The sequence below is a fragment of the Anolis carolinensis genome, chromosome 4, assembly GCF_035594765.1.
Source record: "Anolis carolinensis isolate JA03-04 chromosome 4, rAnoCar3.1.pri, whole genome shotgun sequence".
Classification (NCBI taxonomy): Eukaryota; Metazoa; Chordata; class Lepidosauria; order Squamata; family Dactyloidae; genus Anolis; species Anolis carolinensis.
In genome coordinates this window covers 155,381,868-155,403,876 of record NC_085844.1, presented here as the reverse complement: position 1 = coordinate 155,403,876, position 22,009 = coordinate 155,381,868, and the positions used below count along the sequence as shown (strand labels likewise).

At 44.6% G+C, this 22,009-nt stretch overlaps 1 protein-coding gene across 1 annotated transcript in view; it reads left to right on the top strand.

Annotated features, from left to right (window-relative positions):
* Positions 1–1,484: 1,484 nt before the first annotated feature.
* LOC100558339 (calcium-activated chloride channel regulator 1) overlaps positions 1,485–22,009 on the top strand; it is a 53,490-nt gene continuing 32,965 nt past the window's right edge. Inside the window, exons 1-6 of the mRNA XM_062978062.1 lie at positions 1,485–3,138; positions 4,431–4,571; positions 6,122–6,272; positions 9,506–9,614; positions 14,797–14,965; positions 15,503–15,724. Of these exons, the coding sequence (XP_062834132.1) occupies positions 2,983–3,138; positions 4,431–4,571; positions 6,122–6,272; positions 9,506–9,614; positions 14,797–14,965; positions 15,503–15,724 (948 nt within the window). The 5' untranslated portion in view covers positions 1,485–2,982. The remainder of the gene's footprint in view (positions 3,139–4,430; positions 4,572–6,121; positions 6,273–9,505; positions 9,615–14,796; positions 14,966–15,502; positions 15,725–22,009) is intronic.

Sequence of the window (22,009 nt, the reverse complement as noted above, 5' to 3'; positions counted from 1 at the left end):
GCTCCTGTGGCGCGGGAGGCGGAGACAGGGCGTGCGCGGCGCGGGAGGCGGGGACAGACGTGGCCCCGCCTCCCGCGGCGCACGGCCTGGCTCAGCCAGGCTGTGGCGGGAGTTCTTCCAGGCCGCAGCCTGAAAGGACTCCCTCCACAGCGGGCATGCGCCGTGGGAGACGTGGCCGGTCCTGCCTCCTGTGGGATGCTCTCTGGCCGGGCGGCCAGGCTGCATGTGGCGGGAGTCCTTCCAGGCCGCGGCCTTCGTCGCGGCCTGGAAGGACTGCCGCCACACGCAGCCTGGCTGTGCCATGGCGCACCCCGCGGGAGGCAGGGCCACACCTGGCCACGCCTCCCACGGCGCGCGACCCCGCCTCCCAGCCAGGCTGCGTGCGGTGGGAGTCCTTCCAGGCCGTGGCCTTTGTCGCGGCCTGGAAGGACTGCCGCCACACGCAGCCTGGCTGCGCCAGGGCACGCCCCGCGGGAGGCGGGGCCAGACCTGGCCACGCCTCCCGCATCACACGACCCCGCCTCCGCCAGGTGTGGCCCCGCCTCCCAGGGGCTCAATAGCGCCCCTGGGAAGGTAGCGCCCAATGCGGGGGCGTGGTCAGCGTGCCGTGTTGGGCTGGGCCTGTCTGCCTGTGACCAAGAACTGGTGGGATCACAAGTCGGAAAAAGTTACAGAGAATGAACATGTCAAGCTACTCTGGGACTTCCGAATTCAGACAGACAGGGTTTTGGAGCACAATACTCCTCACGATCGTGTTAAAAAAGCAAAGTATGGATTGTCGATGTTGCAATCCCAGGTGACAGTAGGATTGAGGAGAAACAACTGGAAAAGCTGACACGATATGAGGATTTAAAGATCGAATTACAAAACTTTGGCACAAGCCAGTCAAGGTGGTCCCAATGGTGATCGGCACACTGGGTGCAGTGCCTAAAGACCTTAGCCTGCACTTAAACACAATCGACGCTGACAAAATTACCATCTGTCAGCTGCAAAAGGCCACCTTACTGGGATCTGCACGCATTATTCGCCGATACATCACACAGTCCTAGACACTTGGGAAATGTCCGACATGTGATCCAATACAACAGCCAGCAGAGTATCTGCTGTGGACTCATCTTGTTGTGTTTCTAATAATAATAATAATAACAACAACAACTTTATTTTTGTACCTCGCCTCACAACAACAACAACAACTTTATTTTTGTACCTCGCCTCCATCTCCCCAAAGATGGGCAGCTTACATGGGGCCAAGCCCGAACAACACAGTTTTAAATGTAATTACATAAAGATGCATTTACATCAATGTAAGACAAAATAAGACAATAACATTAAAACAATATATAAAAAGCCATCAAACCAGCAACCAAAATCAATTTCACTTATTGTCATAGGTGGACGGACTAGTGCAACAATGATTTAGGATAGGCTAATAAAACAAGAGCCCCGGTGGTGAAGTGTGTTAAAGCACTGAGCTGCTTAACTTGCAGACCGAAAGGTCCCAGGTTCAAATCCCGGGAACGGAGTGAGCGCCCGCTGTTGCTCCAGCTTCTGCCCTGCCAACCTAGTAGTTTGAAAACATGCCAATGTGAGTAGATCAATAGGTACCGCTCCGGCGGGAAGGTAACATGACCTTGGAAGTGTCTACTGACAATGCTGGCTCTTCGGCTTAGAAATGGAGATGAGCACCAACCCCCAGAATCAGACATGACTGGACTTAACGTCAGGGGAAAACTTTTACCTTTACCTTTAATAAGACAAGTGCATAGGTCATATGGCAGCAATAAAGATAAGAGCAATAGTAAAGTGCGAGGACAGGTTTTTGGTCCCATCTGGGGCTAGCTATGAGTTGTCTACTTAGAGGCACAGTGGAACATCCACGTTTTTAACTCTTTTCAAAAAGTGGACATGCTATGAAATACAGTTGGAAAAGGTTTGATTTGGACATATTTATTTATTTATAACATTTCTACCCCGCCCTTCTCACCCGAGGGGACTCAAATGCTGAAGAGGAGTGCATCTACAGTGCAGAATTAATGCAGTTTGATACCACTTGAACTGCCCTGCATCAATACCATGGAATCATTGAAGTTGGAGTTTCACAATTTCTTTAATTTCTGCTAAAGGATGCTGATGCCTCACCAAACTCTTGTAATTACATACCATTGAGGTATGGCAGTTCAGATGGTATCAAACCGTGTTAATTATATATTCTAGTTCTATATTGCTAGAAGTCTCATGCGCAGAATTAATGCCATTTGATACTACTTGAACTGCCCGGGATCAATACTATGGAAGCGTAGGAGTTGTAGATTTATTGTGGGAGTTGAAGTCCAAAACACCTGGAGGGCCAAAGTTTACCCATGCCTGGCATAGATGCATCCTAGGTATATATTCCTAGAAGACATTTTGGAGAAACTCTCAGGCTGGGAACCTGAGGCAGGACAGGGGGCCTCTCTCTCTCGCCCTTCCCGCGTGGCCCATTGTGAAGACAGCAGGCCTAGGAGGGGCCTAGAGAGACCTGCAAGGCCTGAGGCTCCCCACACTCCTCCCAATAGGAAGGCAAGCAGGGGCTGCAGAGGCCGCAAGGCCTACCCACGTCCCAGTCCCCCAAGGCCGGCCTCCCCTCAGCAACATAGAGATTGGTGGCAAACCACCGGCCAGATTGAGGATCTGCCTCATGGAGACAGAAGACAAGGCCGGCCATAAGTCTGCCTCAGGGCTGCTCCAAAGCACCCAGCAGAGGAAGCCAAGGGAGGCAGAGGCCTTATCTTCATTTTCCTAAGAGATATTCTTAAGGAATGGTGACAGGATTTGTGACAGGAGCAAGTGCCTGAACATTGTTGACGGAACAAAGTCTGTCGTAAAATACTGGTTAAATGAAACCAAGGGTTTCTTTTTGTATGTGTTTGTGCACACACAGCTGCCTCGGTTACTCCATTGTGCCACCATTTCTGCCCAAGACACAGCCTGGCACAAGCAAAGATGGAGCAGAAAGGGTGGCCCCTTTTCATGGCCTTGCTGCTGCTCCTTGGCGTGAAGGGGAGCCTTGTAAAGCTCCGCAATGGTGGATATGAAGATGTCGTGATAGGAATTGACCCTAAAATAGCGGAAAATGTCAAAATCATTAACAGCATAAAGGTAATATCACTACATTTTGTTGATGTCTTGACTTGTAGCAGCACTGGTGACTTTAGCTAACTGGAGACACAAGGAGAAGAGGGTAATAAATATATCATCATCATCATCATCATTTATTATTTATTACTTAATCCACAAGATTAAGTGGCCCTAGATGGGTGTTTTAGGTTGTTATTGTAAATCCTCTCATAGGCTGATTATTAAAGCATGCTGATTATTAAAGTAGTTAATTTGCATTATCTGTTTTGAACTGGATTATAGAAGTCTACACCTACATATAATCCAGTTCAAAGCCGATAATATGGATTTTATATGGCAAAATACCATGTTTCCCCGCAAATAAGACAGTGTGTTACATTAATTTTTGCTCCCAAAGATGCGCTAGGTCTTATTTTCAGGGGATGTCTTATTTTTCCATTAAGAATTCACATTTATTGTTGAACAAAAAAATTTGAACATTTATTATATACTGTAAGTAGTTGCCATCACAAACCAGCATTACCAGACAAACTGTGAATCTTATCAAGATTTTCTTGTTACTCCATTATTTCCATGTACAACAATCTATGGTACATACATTTACCAATCCTGTATACTCTGTTATTCTGTTTGGTGGGCATGTTTCCAAACAAAAACTTTGCTAGGTCTGACTTTTGGGGGAGGCCTTATATTTAGCAATTCAGCAAAACCTCTACTAGGTCTTATTTTTAGGAGATGTCTTATTTTTGGGGTAACGGTACAAATAGCCCCCTTTGATTAAGACTCGGAGCAAATGGGTTCAAATGATAAGAAAGGACGTTCCACCTGAACATTATGAAGAACTTCTTGGCCATAAGAGCTGTTCAAAGTGGAACTTAGGCCCCACTGGCATATAAAATCCTGCTTATCTGCTTTGAACTGACTTATATGGCAGTGTAGATCTAGCCTCACTGCCTCGGAGTGTGGTAGAGACTCTTTCTTTGGAGGCTTTTAAACAGAGGCTAGATGGGCATTTATGTGGGTGCTTTGATTGTGTTTTAACTGTAAGTCAGGCGGTTAAACTGGATGGCCCCGAGTCTCTTCCAATTCCATGATTCCATGATTCTAAAATGATTCTTTTGTTAACTGATATTCAATTTTTCCCTATACCTGGACCAGGCCAACTCATATCATTTTAAAAAGAGGTCATGACTAAAAAAAATGCCAGCAATGATATTAAAATACAAACAGAATGATGTTATATATCATGCTAGGAAAGAAATGAGATACAAAGATGTTACTCACTCTATAATGTTTTCTCCTGTTCTTGTTAGGAGATGTTTAAAGAGGCTTCATCTTTTCTCTTCCATGCTTCACAACAGAGGTTTTATTTCAGGACTATAAAAATTGTAATACCTTCAACATGGGCCTCCAAACCTGAATATGGAAGGGTATCCAGAGAATCTTATGAGAATGTAAGTGAGAAGCATCTGTTCAAATGTAAATGTAATGTTTCCCTTGTTGTTTTAATCCCTATATCGGACGAAAGACAGGATAAAAATCAAGAATTATAGATACAATTATCATGTTTTGAATGCAGGGGGATTTGATAGCAGCCTTAATGTAGGATTCATGAAATCAATTAATAGAATATTGATAATAAGCATCTTTGAAACCATAACATCCATAGATAACTTCCAGGTTTACATAGTGGCCATGTGCCTCTAAAGATCAGTTGCAAGGGTAAAATGGGGAACAGTGGAGAAGTATGTGTTATCAAAGGCTTTCATGGTTGGAATCACTGGGTTGCTGCGAATTTTTCGGGCTATATGGCCATGTTCCAGGCGCATTCTCTCTTGACGTTTCACCCACATCTGTGGCAGGCATCCTCAGAGGTTGTGAGGTCTGTTGAAAACCAGGCCAGTGGGGTTTATATCTGTGGAATGTCCAGGGTGTGGGAGAGAACTTTTGTCTATTTGAGGCAAGTGTGAATGTTGCAATTGGCCAACTTGATTATCATTGAATAGCCTTGCAGCTTCAAAGCCTGGCTGCTTCCTGCCCGGGGGTATCCTTTGTTGGGAGGTGTTGGCTGGCCCTGATTGTTTCCTGTTTGGAATTCCCCTTTTTGTGAGTGTTGTTCTTTATTTACTGTCCTGATTTATAGAGTTTTTTAAAATACTGGTAGCCAGATTTTGTTTATTTTCATGGTTTCCTCTTTTCTGTTGAAATTGTCCACGTGCTTTTGGATTTCAATGCCTTGTGTGTGTAGTCTGACTTGGTGGTTGTTAGAGTGGTCCAGCATTTCTCCGTTTTCAAATAATCTGCTGTGTCCAGGTTGGTTCATCAAGTGCTTTGCTATGGCTGACTTATTTATTTATTTACTATACTTTTACCCCATGCTTCTCACCCCAGAGGGGATTCAGGGCAGCTTGACAATGTGGCAGTAATTCAATGCCTTTTAAAACAAAATACAAAGAAAGTCATTTAAAATATACATTAAAATACAATTAAAACACAATTAAAACTATTAACATCACATGATCCATTAACATCACGTGATCCATTAACATCACGTGATCTACTTCTCTGGATGAATTAGTTGGCAGTGCCTTTCATGTTCCTTGATTTGTGTTTGGGTCCCTCTTGTCTGTTGCTGAACATAGGGTCTTGGTGGAAAGGAAAAGCGTCTGGGCAGTACTTAAGGCGGGGGGAAAGGATCTGGTTAGCAAGGATAAGAGCCTGGACAGCGTGGGAGGTGAGGAGAAAGGGTGGAGAGGTAGCTTTCAAATTGTATTTACAGTTGTCCAGAAAAGTATCTTGGAAACAAGATCCTGTCTTATTTACACCCTTAACCTGATTTTATAAGGCTTACCTTAGGTTCAAGCACTGTCCTTATCACGTTGAGATTTAATTCTAAACAAATTTTCATAGTTATCATTGTCTTCTTCCTCCTCTTCTTTGGCATCTGCTACTTGTACATCTACTTTTGATGGTGCTCTCTAAAACAGGTCCTATTTTGTTTTAGGCTGATATCATAGTGGCGGAACCTTTCGTGAAATATGGAAATGATCCTTACACTTTGCAGTATGGAGGGTGTGGCAAAAAGGGACGCTACATTCATTTCACCTCCAACTTCCTGATAGATGAATCTTTGGTCTACATCTATGGGCCACGAGGTAGTATCTCTTAATTTAAGCTCAAATGCTGGCCTATAGTCAAGTTTTCAACAAAAAATATATCATAGAATTAGAAAAGCCATGAAAACACAATTTCATCTTACAATCTGTCCTTTCTCTAAACAGGGGTTCCCAAACGTTTTCTGCCCCTGAACCATTTTTGAAGCAAAGGTTTCTTGTGGAGTCTCAAGAAATGTTTTAATATTATATTATATTAGCTGTGCCCGGCCACGCGTTGCTGTGGCGAAGTATGGTGGTATGGGAAATAAAGTATTGAGTAATTGGTGGTAGTTTTATTTATTTCGTGTCAAAAGCATTGGTACAGCAAATACATTTCAAATAATGGGAATAAAATAGAAAAGAAAAGAAATCACAAGCAACTAAATAGTTTTGGACCAAAAGCGGGCAACAGCAACCGCATTGTCTGTAGCTTTAAACAACTCCTCCTCCGTACATGAGGCAGGGCATTGTGGGCAAGCATACATATGCTGAGTTGTTTGTTCAGCTCCACAGTCACACAAGGTGGAGGATTCCTCCAGGTAGTGCCACCTTGCCAAGTTGTCTTTTGATCTGCCCACTCCACTTCTGAGTCTGTTCAGGGACTTCCAAGTTGCCCATTCCTGGTTTGCCCCTGGAGGAAGACCCTCTTGGGGGGCCATCCAGTTAGAATTGCCAGGTTTAGCTGCCCAGAGAGACACCCTTGCTGTTGCTGGAGGAACATCAAGAGGAGTAGTGGTTCTCATGAAGCCCTTCCTTGATTTGAGTCTACTGGGAGGAGGCTGATAGTCATGCAGTGGGTGGCTTTCACAATGTTCAACCTTTTTTCTCTCACCGTTAGCAGCAACTTCCCGTCGCACGTCAGGAGGGGCAATGCCAGCTAACTTGTAGAGTTTATCAATAGGTGTAGGTTTAAGGCATCCCGTTATGATTCTGCATGTTTCATTCAGTGCTATGTCCACCTGCTTTGCATGGGCAGACTTGTGCCAAACAGGACAGGCATACTCTGCAGTTGAGAAAGACAAGGCCAGGGATGATGTTCTTATTACTTGTGGGTCTGCTCCCCATGCGCTGCCAGTCAGTTTCCGCAGGATGTTATTGCGTGCAGCTACTTTGTGCTTGGTGTTCATGCAGTGTTTCCTATATGTTAGTGTTCGGTCTAAGGTGACACCAAGGTATTTAGGATGGAAACAGTGTTCGAGCTCTTGGCCTTCCCAAGTAACTTTCAGTTTCCTGTTGGCTTCGCGGTTACGTAGGTGGAAAGCATACACTTGTGTCTTGGCAGGGTTAGGCTTCAGGTGGTTCTCTCTGTAGTAGCTGGAGAGATCTTTCAAGGCATTGGTGAGTTGCTTTTCAACTGTTTCAAAATCTTTTGCTTGTGTTGTAAGGCCAAGGTCATCAGCATATATAAAGCTCTTTGTGAGTGGTGGTTGTGGCTGGTCGTTCGTGAAGATATTAAATAAGGTTGGTGCAAGAACGCTGCCTTGGGGTAAACCATTCTTTTGCCTCCTCCATCTGCTTTTCTGGCCCTGAAACTCCACATAGAAGCTGCGGTTTTCTAAGAGGGTCTGGACAGTTTTTGTAAAGTCAAAGTCCCGGGTGATATGGTAGACTTTATGCAGCATTTTTCTATGTTGCACCGTGTCATAGGCTGCCGTGAGGTCCACAAAAACTGTTCCCGTGATGCAGCCTTTCTCGTAGCCTTCCTCAATATGTTCAGTCAGATGAAGAATTTGACCTGAACAGTTTTTCCCTGGTCTGAAACCTGCTTGTTGTGCAATAAGCTTGGGTTCGATAACAGGTCCTAGTCAATTTAATAGCATCCTCTCATAGACTTTATATAGATGACATAAGAGGGAGATTGGTCGATAGTTCCTGGCATTGGAGGCATCTTTACCAGGTTTTAAGATGGCAATTATCTTAGTTTTCCTCCATGCTCTGGGAATCTGTTTGTGTGCCATTCATTGGATGAATGGATTGGTGGTAGTTAAGGTAAAGGGTAAAAGTTTTTCCCTGACATTAAATCCAGTCGTGTCTGACTCATGTCCGGTCAGGCCGGACTTCTGTCTCCACACTGGCAAAAAGCCTACACCTTCCTGGGAGGGTGTCCAGATGTCCTGTTGGACCTTCTGGCAGGACATCCAGACACCCCCCCCCCCCGAAAAGTCTTAAAAAGTTAAAAAAAATTACTTACATGGTTACCATTACTCTGTTGCTGGCCCTCTCCTGGCACGTAGAAATGATGCGCAAGAGGAAAGGAGGGGGGGGGGGCGAGGAGGTGTCAAATTAATTTGGCAAAAAGCAGGTTTTTCCTGCTTTGTGCCGAATGAATTCGCTTTTACCTCAGCCGTCATTTGGACGTCAAACTCATTTTCACCAAGGGCCACCTGAGCCTTATGGTTGACTTCAAAAGGCCACCGAATCCATGGACAGAGAATCTATTGATATAGGGAGCCAACTATAATTTTGTATCATAGTAGTCAGTGTTCTTTAGTTTTCACCCAATTTGGGTCCCTAGATGTTATTAAATGACAGCTCAATTTTTGTTTATCCCCCATGCAAACTGGGGATGATGGGAATTGCAACCCCAAAGATCTTGTGGCTCTAAGGCTGGGGAAAGCTTAAATGACATTTTAAAGTCAGATATCCTACCCACTAGCCTTGTATCTAAATTCAAACACAATATTCTGACTAAACAGAGCAAAATGCAGCCTTCCAGACATTACAGTATCACAGCTCCCATCAGCTCTAGTCTTCATGTCTCATGATATAGGAGTTATAATCCAACATTTGGAGGGTCACATAAAATGATATAATGGCCCAATTTGACCTCCAGGCCTTGAGTATTTTTTTAGCATATTTTGTCTGATGAAGAAGCCAGTCAAGCTCTGAAAGTTTTTAAGTACATTGTTGTTGAGCAATAAAGTATCACACTTTTGTGGATTTATTTTTCAGATTTATTTTACTTCATGGCCAACATGGCTAGCCCTGAATATATTGCCCAGTGAGTGAGTACAGGCGCGTGATGGCACAAGACTGGAATCCAGAGTAACTTTACTTGTGTACATTTGCATTCTGTTAAAAACAAAAGTCATCTGGTGGTCTATTTGTTTCATAGCTATTCAGTTTATGGTCTAAATAATTTCCAATCTTATTTAGATCTTTGAAGGGGGTTGCAGGAGAATATGTAATAGAAATAATGCTGCTCCACTTAGATTTTTATTGGGTTTCCACAGGCAGAGTCTTAGTCCATGAGTGGGCTCATCTCAGATGGGGTGTCTTTGATGAATACAGTAATGATGCACCTTTCTATTCTACTGGAGCAAACAAGTCTGAAGCAACAAGGTACCATACTAAAAGCGTTGTTTTCAAAGAAGTAGCCATGATAGTCCCTTGTATTAAAAAGAATGAAGGAAGGGGGAGAATGAAATGTGGGAGCACCTTTATCAGTAACTGCTTTTTTATCTTTGTAAGAGCATTTGTGAATAAGGACCCACTTTCCTTGTTCAAGGGCTGCAACCGTGGACCAGGGTGTGTTCCTTGACCAAGGAAATTACAAAGGAGGAGAAATGGCTGAATTGAATTATATTCACAAAGTCTAACCCTTTAGTAGCGATATGAACAAAGACAATGGTTTCACAATACACCATATATATTTATACAAACAGACTTCCACATTCGTAATTTTAATTCTTGTGGTTGGTTGGTTATTCTGAAGGTTGGGGCTGCCGTGCGAACAGAATGAAAAAGGTGGGATGCAATGAAGCAGTGTAAAAAATGCAACACAGTTACTAGTATTTATGTCCCAGGGAATCTGTTGTTTTCCATTCCTTTTTTGATATACTAAATTATTTATAGGAACATCCCATTTTATAATGGGAAGCTAAGGGTCTCCTATTGCCACTCTTTCTCTCCCCAATCTTGCCCTGCTGCCCAACTCACTCCTTGTTTTGCCCCTTTTATCTTCCTGTTCCCTGCCTTGAAGAAGAAGTAGGCAGGTGACAATGTGAAGTGAAAAAAGGTGGGAGAGAAGGAAAAGAGGGCTGAAAATGCACTTGAGGATGGCATGGCGTAGCAGTAAGTTGAGAGAAGGGAGGGACAGTGGGAGATGGAGTAGATGGGCGAAGGTGAAAAACAGGAAATGTGGCAGGACAAGGTGAGGAAGAAGTAAAGGAAACTGAACAATTTATATTAATTCTCTCAGAAGAGTCCTTACAGTTTTTTTTTTTTAAAAAAAGGTCACCAAACTACTTTGGCTAGTAATTTTTAAAAAATGGTTGTTGTTGAATAGGATGACAAAAGGCAACAACTGAGGCCCCTTTTACACTGACAAATAAAATAAAATAAAATCCAGAATATCTGTTTTGAACTGGACTATATGGCGTATATAAGCCCTGAATGCTTTGGGTCCAACCTGCATCTCCTTCTATGAACTGGTGCAGGCATTAAGATCTGCCGGGGAGGTCCTTCTCTCAGTCCTGTCACCATCTCAAGCATGGTTGGTGGAGATGAGAGAGAGGGCCTTCTTGGTCATGGCTCCCTGGCTCTGGAATACTCTCCCTAGAGAGATTAGGTTAGCCCCCACTCTACAAGCCTTTCGGGCTAGTTTAAAAACATGGCTCTTTAGGCAGGCCTTTGACCTGTTGTAATCTATGGCCAGAATCGAAGATCCACCGATTGTTTCGCTTTGCATTTTGATCTGTTATTTTAGAAAGCCAGCTTTATTCGCAGGTCCTACTGCGTTTCAGGGAGCCTCCGGTGGCACAGTGTGTTAAAGCGGTGAGCTGCTGAACTTGCAGACCGAAAGGTCCCAGGTTCGAATTTGGGGAGCGGAATGAGCGCCCGCTATTAGTTCCAGCTTCTGCCAACCTAGCAGTTCGAAAACATGCCATTGTGAGTAGATCAATAGGTACCGCTCCAGCGGGAAGGTAACAGCGCTCCATGCAGTCATGCCGGCCACATGACCTTGGCCGGCTCTTCGGCTTAGAAATGGGGATGAGCACCAACCCCCAGAGTCAGACATGACTGGACTTAACGTCAGGGGAAACCTTTACCTTTACCTTACTGCGTTTTAGGAATTTTACAATGTTATCAGATAGGATTTTATGTGTGTTTGTTGTTTTTAAATTTATGTTGCTATTTATAAATTTATGTACTATTTATTTATATGTGGTACTTCGTAGTGCTTCTGTGAGCCGCCCCGAGTCTCCTTGGGGAGATGGTGGTGGGGTATAAATAAAAATATATTATCACTAGCTGTGCCCGACCACGCATTGCTGTGGCTTAGTCTGGTGGTGTTGGTCAGTCTACATTAGATTGTATTTATGCTGTGACCTCCACCCTTCTTTATACTCACATTAGTAGTAGTATTTGAAGTCTGTTACCTTTTTCTGTTGATTGATAATTGCTTGAGATCCCTGTTGTCTTTGGTTTGTTGTTGATTGTGATGTCTGATTTTGCTGAGTGCGGTTTATATTTTTATTGTGGTACAATAGTCTTTTTTTTGTTTTGCCTGTGTAGGTGTTTATTATTGTTGTTGTTGTAGTGGTCCTGAAGGTTGGATAAGTTAGATGCTACTGTCTTGTTTTTTGGAGGCCCAATGTAGCACTGACTGGCCTCTCAGCTTCAGTGCCTGGCTGCTTCTTGCCTGTGATGGTGTTGGTTCTTATTGTTGTTGTTGTCATTGTTATTATTGTAATTGGTTTTTTTTGGAGGCCAAGTGCGAATGTAGGGATTGGGGAGGTGGATGAGCACTGAATGGCCTTGTAGCCTCAGTGCGTGGCTCATTCTTGCCTGTGTAGGTGTTTATTATTAGTGGGTGAGTGGATGGATAGATGAGTGGATGGATAGAGATAGAGTGGGTGCTTTCCTTGTTTCCTTTATTCCTATGCTGTTCCCTTTCTCTGCTCTGATCCTGAGTTCGCTGATAAAAACTCACCGGTCAGAAAGGAGGGTAAATATAATCGGATCAATGGTCTTTCTCTCCCTTTTGCTCTTGGCCTTCCGGGCAGAGAGGGAGGGCTCTTGTCCTTGGCGTTCCTTTGCTTCCCTTCCCTCCCTCCTTTCTTCGTTTTATCCGTTCTATCTAGCCTTTCCTGCCTGCGGAGCCATGGAACTGGGTCAGTGGGTTGGATGGTGGGAAAAGGGAGAAGGAAGAGGCCTCTAATTGAAATGCATGGACTCCATGCCATGGGGTGCTGGAATTTGTAGTTTGCATCCAGTCCAACCCCTTTCTTTCTTTTCCTCATGGAGGAAGAACCCACCCAAACCTATCCGGTTTAGTTGTGTTGTTATAGTCACAATGTGTTGTTGTGAGTTTTGTGGGTCCGGATTGTGGTTTTGTGGTGTGGTTGTGTTGTTACAACCGGGAGGCAAGGCATTTGCGTTGTGTTGCCAAGTTTTGTATTTCTGGGGCCTTTAGTTGTGTTGTTATAGTCATAATGTGTTGTTGTGAGTTTTGTGGGTCCAGTGTAGTTTTGTGGTGTGGTTGTGTTGTTACAACCGGGACGCAAGGCTTTTGCATTGTGTTGCCAAGTTTTGTATTTCTGGGGCGTTTAGTTGTGTGCCAAGTTTCGTATTTCTGGGGCGTTTAGTTGTGTTGTTATAGTCACAATGCGTTGTTGTGAGTTTTTTGGGTCCGGATTGTGGTTTTGTGGTGTGGTTGTGTTGTTACAACCAGGAGGGAGGGTTTTGTGTTGTGTTGCCAAGTTTCGTATTTGTGGGGCATTTAGTTGTGTTGTTATAGTCACGATGCGTTGTTGTGAGTTTTGTGGGTCTGGATTGTGGTTTTGTGGTGTGGTTGTGTTGTTACAACCAGGAGGCAAGGCTTTTGTGTTGTGTTGCCAAATTTCGTATTTCTGGGGCGTTTAGTTGTGTGCCAAGTTTCATATTTCTGGGGCGTTTAGTTGTGTTGTTATAGTCACGATGCGTTGTGAGTTTTATGGGTCCGGATTGTGGTTTTGTGGTGTGGTTGTGTTGTTACAACCGGGAGGCAAGGCTTTTGTGTTGTGTTGCCAAGTTTTGTATTTCTGGGGCCTTTAGTTGTGTTGTTATAGTCATAATGTGTTGTTGTGAGTTTTGTGTGTCTGGATTGTGGTTTTGTGGTGTGGTTGTGTTGTTGTACTTTCTGATGAGGTCTTGCTTGATTTTGTCATTCTTCAGTATTTTCTTTTTCATATTTTTCAGGTTACTTGCATCTGATCTAAGTTTTTTGATTTTCAACTCTAGCCTGACCTTCCACTTTGGTTTTCCAGTCGATTTTCTTTGGGGCTGCCTTGGTTGTAGGAGCCCAAGCTCTTCTGTTACTATCACTGCTGCACTGTAGGCATACTGGTTTGTTTGTTCAATTGATGTTATTTGGACAGTGAAGAGTACTGTATTCACATCTTTCATGAGAGGTGCCAGGTGTCTCTTCGGCATTGTTTTTAGAGTTGGGAGCCGCTTTCTTACTGTATTTGCTGCAGCATGAGCCATGATCTTATCCTTGAGCTCTTGTTGTCTTGCTGTCAAGGTTCCTGGTGGTTCAACAGGTGTTTCAAGTGCTGGTTCTTCAATTTCTTGCAAAAGCTCCACACTTTCTTCTGGTTCAATCTGTTCCACGATTCCAAGTGTTGCTGGAGTCTCTGCTGCTGTCTGTGCTGTGACCTGATGGTAATTTGCTTTGCAGATCTACTGGATTTCTTCAAGTTCAACTTTACTGAACACTTTGTTTCTGATTATGAATCTTCGTTGGTCAGCCAGTCGGTTTCTGTTATCTGTGAGTCAGGGTATTCTTATTTCCACAGTTGATGCATCCTTTTTTGGTAGCCACGTTTTTGAGGTTCAGATTTGTAATAGCATTTCATAACTGTGCGGTTTTCTGGCATTGTATATTTCTGCCGCTTCTGTGACTGTTCATTTGTATTTTGATTCCATAGCCCACTTGTCGATGGATGTCCAGAATCAGCAGCATCCACCACGGTCCTTTTTATCCTGGGCGACGACCGAGCCAGTATAGACTTCATTTTGGTTTGATTCTCCATAATGCTAATGGGTTAGGTGCTCTTAGTTCCACTCCTCAGCTGAGACTTCTCTAGCTTGGTTGGACCTGTCGGTTGTTGTTGTTGTTGTTGTTGTTGTTGTTGTTGTTGTTGTTGTTGTTGTTGTTATTATTATTATTATTATTATTATTACTATATAATCCAGTTCAAATCAGATAATGTGGATTATCTATTTTGATAATCTGGGTTATATGGCAGTGTAGAAAGGGCCTTAGTTCATCCTGGGAGGATCTAAAAGAAGTACAGCCTCCTCTACTTTCTTCATCATGATGGCACTCCAGGCCTTTTCATATGTTAGATGAGGAAATAGTGGCAGATGGACCCCTGAGGTAGCACTGATCCTTTCCCCTCTCCACAGAATGACTCTTGAACTATCATGTCATATCAAAATCCATAATGTTGATCCCCACACCTGCCCTCAATGTATGCATAAGGGCAATTTATACATGACTATACACACGCTAACTATTTTTTTTACTATTCTTCAGATGTGCAGCTGGTATCACTGGCCAATATAGATTTCAAACTGGTACAGCCGAAACCAGAAATTGCAGAATTCAACGCCAAACTGAGCTTTATGAGCCTGGATGCCTGTTTATTCCTCATATAAAGCAAACTTCGCCGGTATCGATAATGTTCATGCAAAGTCTGCCTTCAGTAAGTACGACTGCTGTATGTGGGGATACTATAGGAATTCGTTTGTTTTATGTCTGTTTTCAAAAATACAAAATATTGTCCAACTTGTTTCCAAATAGAATCTTGTTTCATTGCCTCAGGTGACTACAGTATGAAATTCTGTAGCTATCTAGCTAATGCAAATTTGGGAGCAGAGCTTTCTAGATGTTTTTATTAATAATCACAGATATACAGTCATGTTTACCTTCTCCTTTTTCTCTTGTTGTTCCTTCTCCTAGATTTCCCCCTTCCTTCTTGTGCCATTCTCTTTCTTTTTGAAGTAGTTTTCTATGAAATTTCAGAACTTTAGGTAAACTGGAACAGATTTTTATATTATATTTTTATATGACTGAAGATGTAGCATATTTCAAATTAAAAATCCACAGAGTGTCTGTAGCTTGTTTGCATGGCACAGATTTTTCATATTTGTAGTATTATTTTATAAAATGGGAACAGCTGTTTTTAATTAGGAATTCCTAATGAGGCTGCAATCATGTCTTACTCTTATTGCCTATTTAGGTTTCTCAGTTTTGTGACAAAAGTAATCATAATCTTATGGCACCAAACATGCAGAACAAAATGTGCAGCTACAAAAGCACATGGGAAGTGATTATGAACTCTGCTGATTTTGTCAGTTCACGCGCATTAGGTGCTCCTCCTTCTGACCCCACAATTAATTTGATGAAAATGCAGGAGAGATCTGTGTGTCTAGTTCTTGATACTTCTGGAAAGATGGGAAAGGTAAGTTTGTCTCCCATTATATGAAGCTACTATTTCTGTTTCTGATTAGATATATTACTCTGGATACAGCAATGGATATATACGAAAGAGTTGTTCTAGACCAGTGGTCCTCAAGCCTCTTAAGCAGAGGGCTGGTTCATGGTCTCTCATACTGTTAGAGAGGTGTTCTATAGTTTGAAAAAAAATGTAAACAAATTCCTTTGCACACTGCATATATCTTATTTGTAGTGGAAAAACCATAGAAGAACAATACAATATTTAAAACGAAAAACAGTGTTAACCAACATAAACTTCCCAGTATTTCAATGGGAAGTGTGGGCCTGCTTTTGGCTGATGAGATAGTCATGTAAATTAGTTGTTGTGTGCTTTCAAGTCATTTCAGACCTTGGGCGACCCTAAGTCTAGGGCAGGAGCTGGATAAATTATGTTGGAGGGCTGCATCTGACCTGCAGACCTTAGTTTGAGGACCCCTGCGCTAGGTACAAACACACAGTGATTTCCATCTTAGTCGAGTAGTGAGTCCACTCTGAGATATCGCCTGAATTTTAAAGCTATTCAAGGTGCTAAATTTCCCAAACATGTGCTAAATGCTATTTCCCAAATATTTGCAATCCTCATTTATGAGTAAAAGGCAAGATGCCTGTCTGATTTGGGCATTAGGACCCTTCTACACTGCCATATAAAATCCAGATTATCTTCTTTAAACTGGATTATATAGGAGTGTAGACTCATATAATCCAGTTGGAAGCAGATAATGTGGATTATCTGCTTCAACCTAGATTATATGGAAGTGTGGAAGGCCTCTTCTACATTCCATATAAAATCCCGATTATCTGATTTGAACTGGATTATATGTCAGTGCAGAGTCATATAATCCAGTTTGAAGCAGATAATGTTGGTTATCTGCTTTGATAATCTGGATTATATGGCAGGAGCCTTATTGTCAGAAGATTTGTGGAGCAGAAGGAAAGAAGAGTCCCTAGGATGAGGTGGGAACTTCTGCCCATGGGCTCCCTTCCCTCCATTTTAGCTGCTCCAGATCTCTCCCACCATTTTAGGATTTGCCACTAAAATTCAGTAGAGCAGGGGCAACACGGGATAACATTATTTCCTTGTAAGTGCTTTTTGATGTTTAAGAACCAGATCAAAAGTGCTTCCGTTTGAAGTATAACTGATTACAACAATCTGAAGTAGTGATATTTGAAGAATGGGGAAAAGACTGCTTTGCAACCCTTGATGGCTTCTTTAATGGATGTCTTTTAAAAGTTCAAACTAAGGGCCCTTCCACACAGCCATATACTGTAACCCAGAATATCAAGGCATATAATCCACATTATCTGCTTTGAACTGCATTATATGAGTCTACACTGCCATATGATCCAGTTCAAAGCAAATAATCTGGATTTTATATTGTCACGACCCAGGCGGCAGAGGCACCAATAACCATACACAGAGGCCAGAATCTAACTAATATCTTTATTGAAGGAATATATAAAGTTAATAAAAACAAGTATAGAAAATAGTCCAGAATTAGACCCTTCAGGAAAGGTCAGAATTAGTCCAAAAAAGCAATGTCCAATAAGAAATATTAAGGTCCAAAGTTGTAATCCAATAACCGAAACACTCACTTTGCCAAGCAAAGTGAGGGGAGATGACAAGGTCCTTAGTCCATAAAACTTGAGCGTGGCTAGGAAATAACTTGATACTTGAAACAAGGCTTGAACGTGGAACAAGGTAACTAAGAACAAGAACAAGGTCCGTGGAATAACTTGGTAAAATCCGTGAAACAAGGCAAGGATTAGTCCTGGGAAACAAGGCAAAGTCCGTAGGTAAACAAAGGCTGGGAAGCAAGGCGAAGGCTGGATAGCAAGGCAAGGCTTGAGCTGAAGCGAGGCTTGAATCGGAGCGCGCTGTCCAAACACAACTCGCTCCGTAGGCTGACGAATTGACTCCGCGAAGTTGCTACGCGGGCAAAACACCTATATAGAGTCCAACTTTCTCACCAAAGCGGTTCTCTGGGAATCAGAAACGAAAGCTAAACTCTGAGACCAGATGTTAAACTCCTTAAAGATTCTCACGAGAACCAATGTTAATTGGCAACATTCTTAGCTGCTATCCTCGCACTCCTGCGCGAAGCTGAATCCAAACTTCTCTGTTGTTTACAAAACTCCCGGCGCAAGAACACGGGAGAAGTAGGCTCTGGGGTTGTTTGACATACTTCTGGGGCACAACTTTCTTGCAGGTGCAAGGTTTCCAGATCTGCCTGGGAAGGATCTGGCTGAGAGGAATCCAGTTCAGACTGGGAAGGTAAAAAACCCAAGTTTTCATCTTCATCAGGGATTACAATGTCCTGAGCAGGACTACAAGGCCCATGGTTCATCACACTATCCCCCTCCTCAGGGCCCCTCCCAAACTGGGGTCCTCTCCCCGAGGCGCGAGGTCGCGGTTTGGTGGGATAGGTCAGATGGAAGCGACGGGTTAGATCAGGAGCATGGACTGTGGAGGCGTCTTCCCAAGAGCGTTCCTCAGGCCCAAAACCCACCCAGTCAATGAGATATTGTAGGCGGCGGCGATGAAAGCGAGAATCCAAAATGTCCTCAACCTCGAACTCCTCCTCCCCATTCATCAAAACAGGAGGGGGGGCCGGTTGGTCTGTATCAGGACGCACACCATCCGCCGGAAGGAGCAGGGAACGGTGAAACACTGGGTGAATGCGCATTGAACGCGGAAGTTGGAGTTTGAAAGTCACGGGGTTTAATTGCGCCACCACTGGATAGGGGCCAATGAAGCGGGCATCTAACTTCCGGCATGGGCGGTGGGAGGGCAGAAAGCGAGTGGACAGAAAAACCCGATCTCCTACCTTGATTTCGGGGCCCGGCTGGCGGTGCTTGTCAGCGTGGCGTTTATAGTCCTCCTTGGCTTGGTCCAGTTGCTGGAGCAAAAGTTGTTGCACCGCTGTGAGTTCCTGCAGCCAATCCTCTGCTGCGGGAACTTCTGAAGTTTCAATGACAGGGGGAAAGAAACGTGGATGGAAACCGTAGTTTGCAAAGAACGGCGTTTCTTTTGTAGAAGCTTGAACTCCATTATTGTAGGCAAACTCAGACAGTGGTAACAGAGAAGCCCAATTGTCCTGTTGGTAGTTTACATAACAGCGAAGATACTGCTCCAAAGTGGCATTGGTGCGCTCCGTTTGCCCATCTGTTTGGGGATGATGAGCTGAAGATAAACGAGAGTCTATGCCCAGTAGTTTTTGTAGTGCCTTCCAAAAACGAGAGGTGAATTGAGATCCACGGTCTGTGACTAAACTCTTGGGCAATCCATGTAGTCTGAAAACATGCTGAAGAAATAGATCCGCAGTTTCTTTGGCCGTGGGGAGGCCTTCGCAGGGAATGAAATGGGCTAACTTGGTGAATAGGTCCACCACCACTAAGATCGTGGTGAATCCACAGGAAGGTGGTAGGTCAGTGATGAAATCCGCGGAAATTATTTCCCATGGGCGAGATGGGGTAGGAAGGGGGTGCAAAAGCCCTGAGGGCTTCTCCCTTCGTATCTTGGAGCGCTGGCATACTGGGCAGGTGTTGACATATTTTTCCACATCCTTGCGGATCTTGGGCCACCAAAAATCTCTTAGGATCAAATGCATGGTTTTAAATAGTCCGAAGTGTCCTGCTGGTTTGCAGTCATGACACAGACGAAGCGCTTTTTCCCTGCCCGGTCCGGGTGGGATATAAACATGATTTCTATAGCAGAGCAGCCCATCTTTAAGCGAAAAGGGAAAATGCAGACCTTGGCGAAGTTGGTCCTGCGCCCAGGCATCTGCTTGCTGACTAGCCCTGATTTCTTGAGCACAGATGGGTCCTGGAGTAGGGGAAGTTGAACCAATGGGACTGGATTTGGTGTTCCCCACTGTGAGCGTGGCAAAGTTCTCAGGTTGTAGCAGTTGGGATTCAAAGGTCTCCTTGCGTCCTGCAGCGTATTCCGGTTTACGTGACAGGGCGTCTGCTTGCTTGGTTTGAGCTGGGGTCACATAATGGATCTGGAAGTTGAAACGTTCAAAGAATAAAGCCCAACGTTGCTGCCTCTGATTTAGTTTGCGGGCAGTTCTTAGATGTTCTAGATTACGATGATCAGTGTGGACTTCAATGGGGAATTTGGCCCCTTCTAGCCAATGTCTCCAAGTTTCAAAGGCTGCCTTTATGGCCAGTAGTTCCTTTTCCCAAATGGTGTAATTCCTCTCTGGTGTGGTTAGTTGACGAGAATAAAAGGCACAGGGGTGGAGGTGATCTCCCACCGGTTGTAAGAGTACAGCCCCAATTGCCACATCAGAGGCGTCCGCTTGCACCACAAAAGGGGTTCCAGGATTTGGGTGCTGTAGAATTGGCTGGGAGGTGAATAGTTTCTTCAGTTGCTGGAACCCTTTCTCTGCTTGATCAGTCCAGCGGAAAGGCTGCTTTCCACGGATGCAGCTAGTGATGGGGTCGGACCAGCGGGCAAAATCTGGAATGAACTTGCGGTAGTAGTTCGCGAACCCCAAGAAACGCTGCACCTCTTTCTTGTTAGTTGGCGCCCGCCATTCCAATACTGCTGAAACTTTGGCTGGATCCATGGAAAGCCCTAGAGGCGAGATGCGGTAGCCAAGGAAATCTACCTCTTGTAGATCAAAAGCGCATTTTTCTAGCTTGGCATAAAGTCCATGATCCCGCAGTCGTTGCAACACCATTTTGACGTGGTTCTCATGTTCTGATTGTGATCTGGAAAACACCAAAAAATCGTCCAGGTAGATTATCAAGAATCTGTCTAGATAGTCCTGAAAAATATCGTTGACAAAATGCTGGAACGTTGCGGGAGCTCCGCATAAACCGAAATTCATAACTCGGGACTCGAATAATCCGAATTTAGTCTGGAAGGCGGTCTTCCACTCGTCCCCTTCTCTGATGCGAACTAGATTATAAGCCCCCCGAAGATCCAGCTTGGTGTAGACCTTGGCTCCTCGAAGTCGGTCCAGTAGATCCGAGATTAAGGGCAGGGGATAGCTGTTCCGCTTGGTGATATTGTTCAATGCTCTGTAGTCCACCACCAAGCGTAATTCCCCTGACTTCTTCTTCACAAACATCACTGGGGAGGCGGCTGGGGATTGAGAGGGTCTGATGAACCCCTTGCGAAGGTTTGTCTCTAAGAATTCCCTGAGAGCTTCTTGCTCTGGTTCAGTCAGGGAGTAGAGATGCCCTCGCGGGATCGGGGCCCCCTCCACCAAGTCAATGGCACAGTCATAAGGTCTATGTGGGGGTAATTTTTCGGCTTCTTTCTCATTGAATACATCCCAATACTCGGAGTACTTCTTTGGCAAGGTGATGATGGGCTCGGAGTCTGTGGCATGGCATACCTTGGCTACGAGGCAATGGTTTTGGCAGTACGGTGAAGCAAACTGCAGTTCTCTGTTGGACCAGGAGATGTTAGGGTCGTGGAGTGTCAGCCATGGAATTCCCAAAATCACAGGGAAATGGGGAACCTCGGTAACAAAGAAGGAAATCTCTTCCATATGTTCCCTTATCCACATCCTGGTGGGTTCCGACCACTGGCTTACGGGGCCCGTCTTGAGGGGACGGCCGTCTATGGCTTGCACCACACGGGCATTCTTGAAATCATGATATTGTAATCCCAGAGAGTCGGCATACTCTCTATCGATGAAATTGTTGGTAGCTCCAGAGTCTATCATGGCGTGGATCATGACGGGTCCCCTTTTTGCTGACCATAATGTGACCACGAGAAGGAACAGGACCCCGGTTGGCGGCTCTTGGATGGATTTTTTGACCGGGTTGGCGAGCCTCTCTACACCCGGTCGTTGGCTTCCCCCGCCGGCTGTGTGCCAGTCGGCTCAGACGCCTTCGACTCCGTGGAGGACGCCGCCGCAAGACGGGCGGCAGGCTTCCCTTTGGCTGGGCACTCTCTGGCGAAGTGGCCCCCGTTCCCGCAGTACCAGCAGAGGTTCAAGCGTTGACGACGGGCCTTCTCGGCGGCATCTAGTCTGGGACGCACATTGCCCAACTGCATCGGCACCTCCTCGCCTCCTCTGGGGTATGGGGTTGGCGGCGGGGGTCTCCACACCGGACGTGGCTGAACACTGGCGGGAGCGGGGGGTTTTGCCCCGGCTCTACCGCCCTGGCCTCGAACCCATTGTTTCCTGTTGGCAATCATGACTTCAGCCCGTAAACATTGATCAATGAGTGCCTCGAGGGTCTGGGGAGGATCCACCTTGGAGATTTCTTCCAGCATTTCAATGTTGAG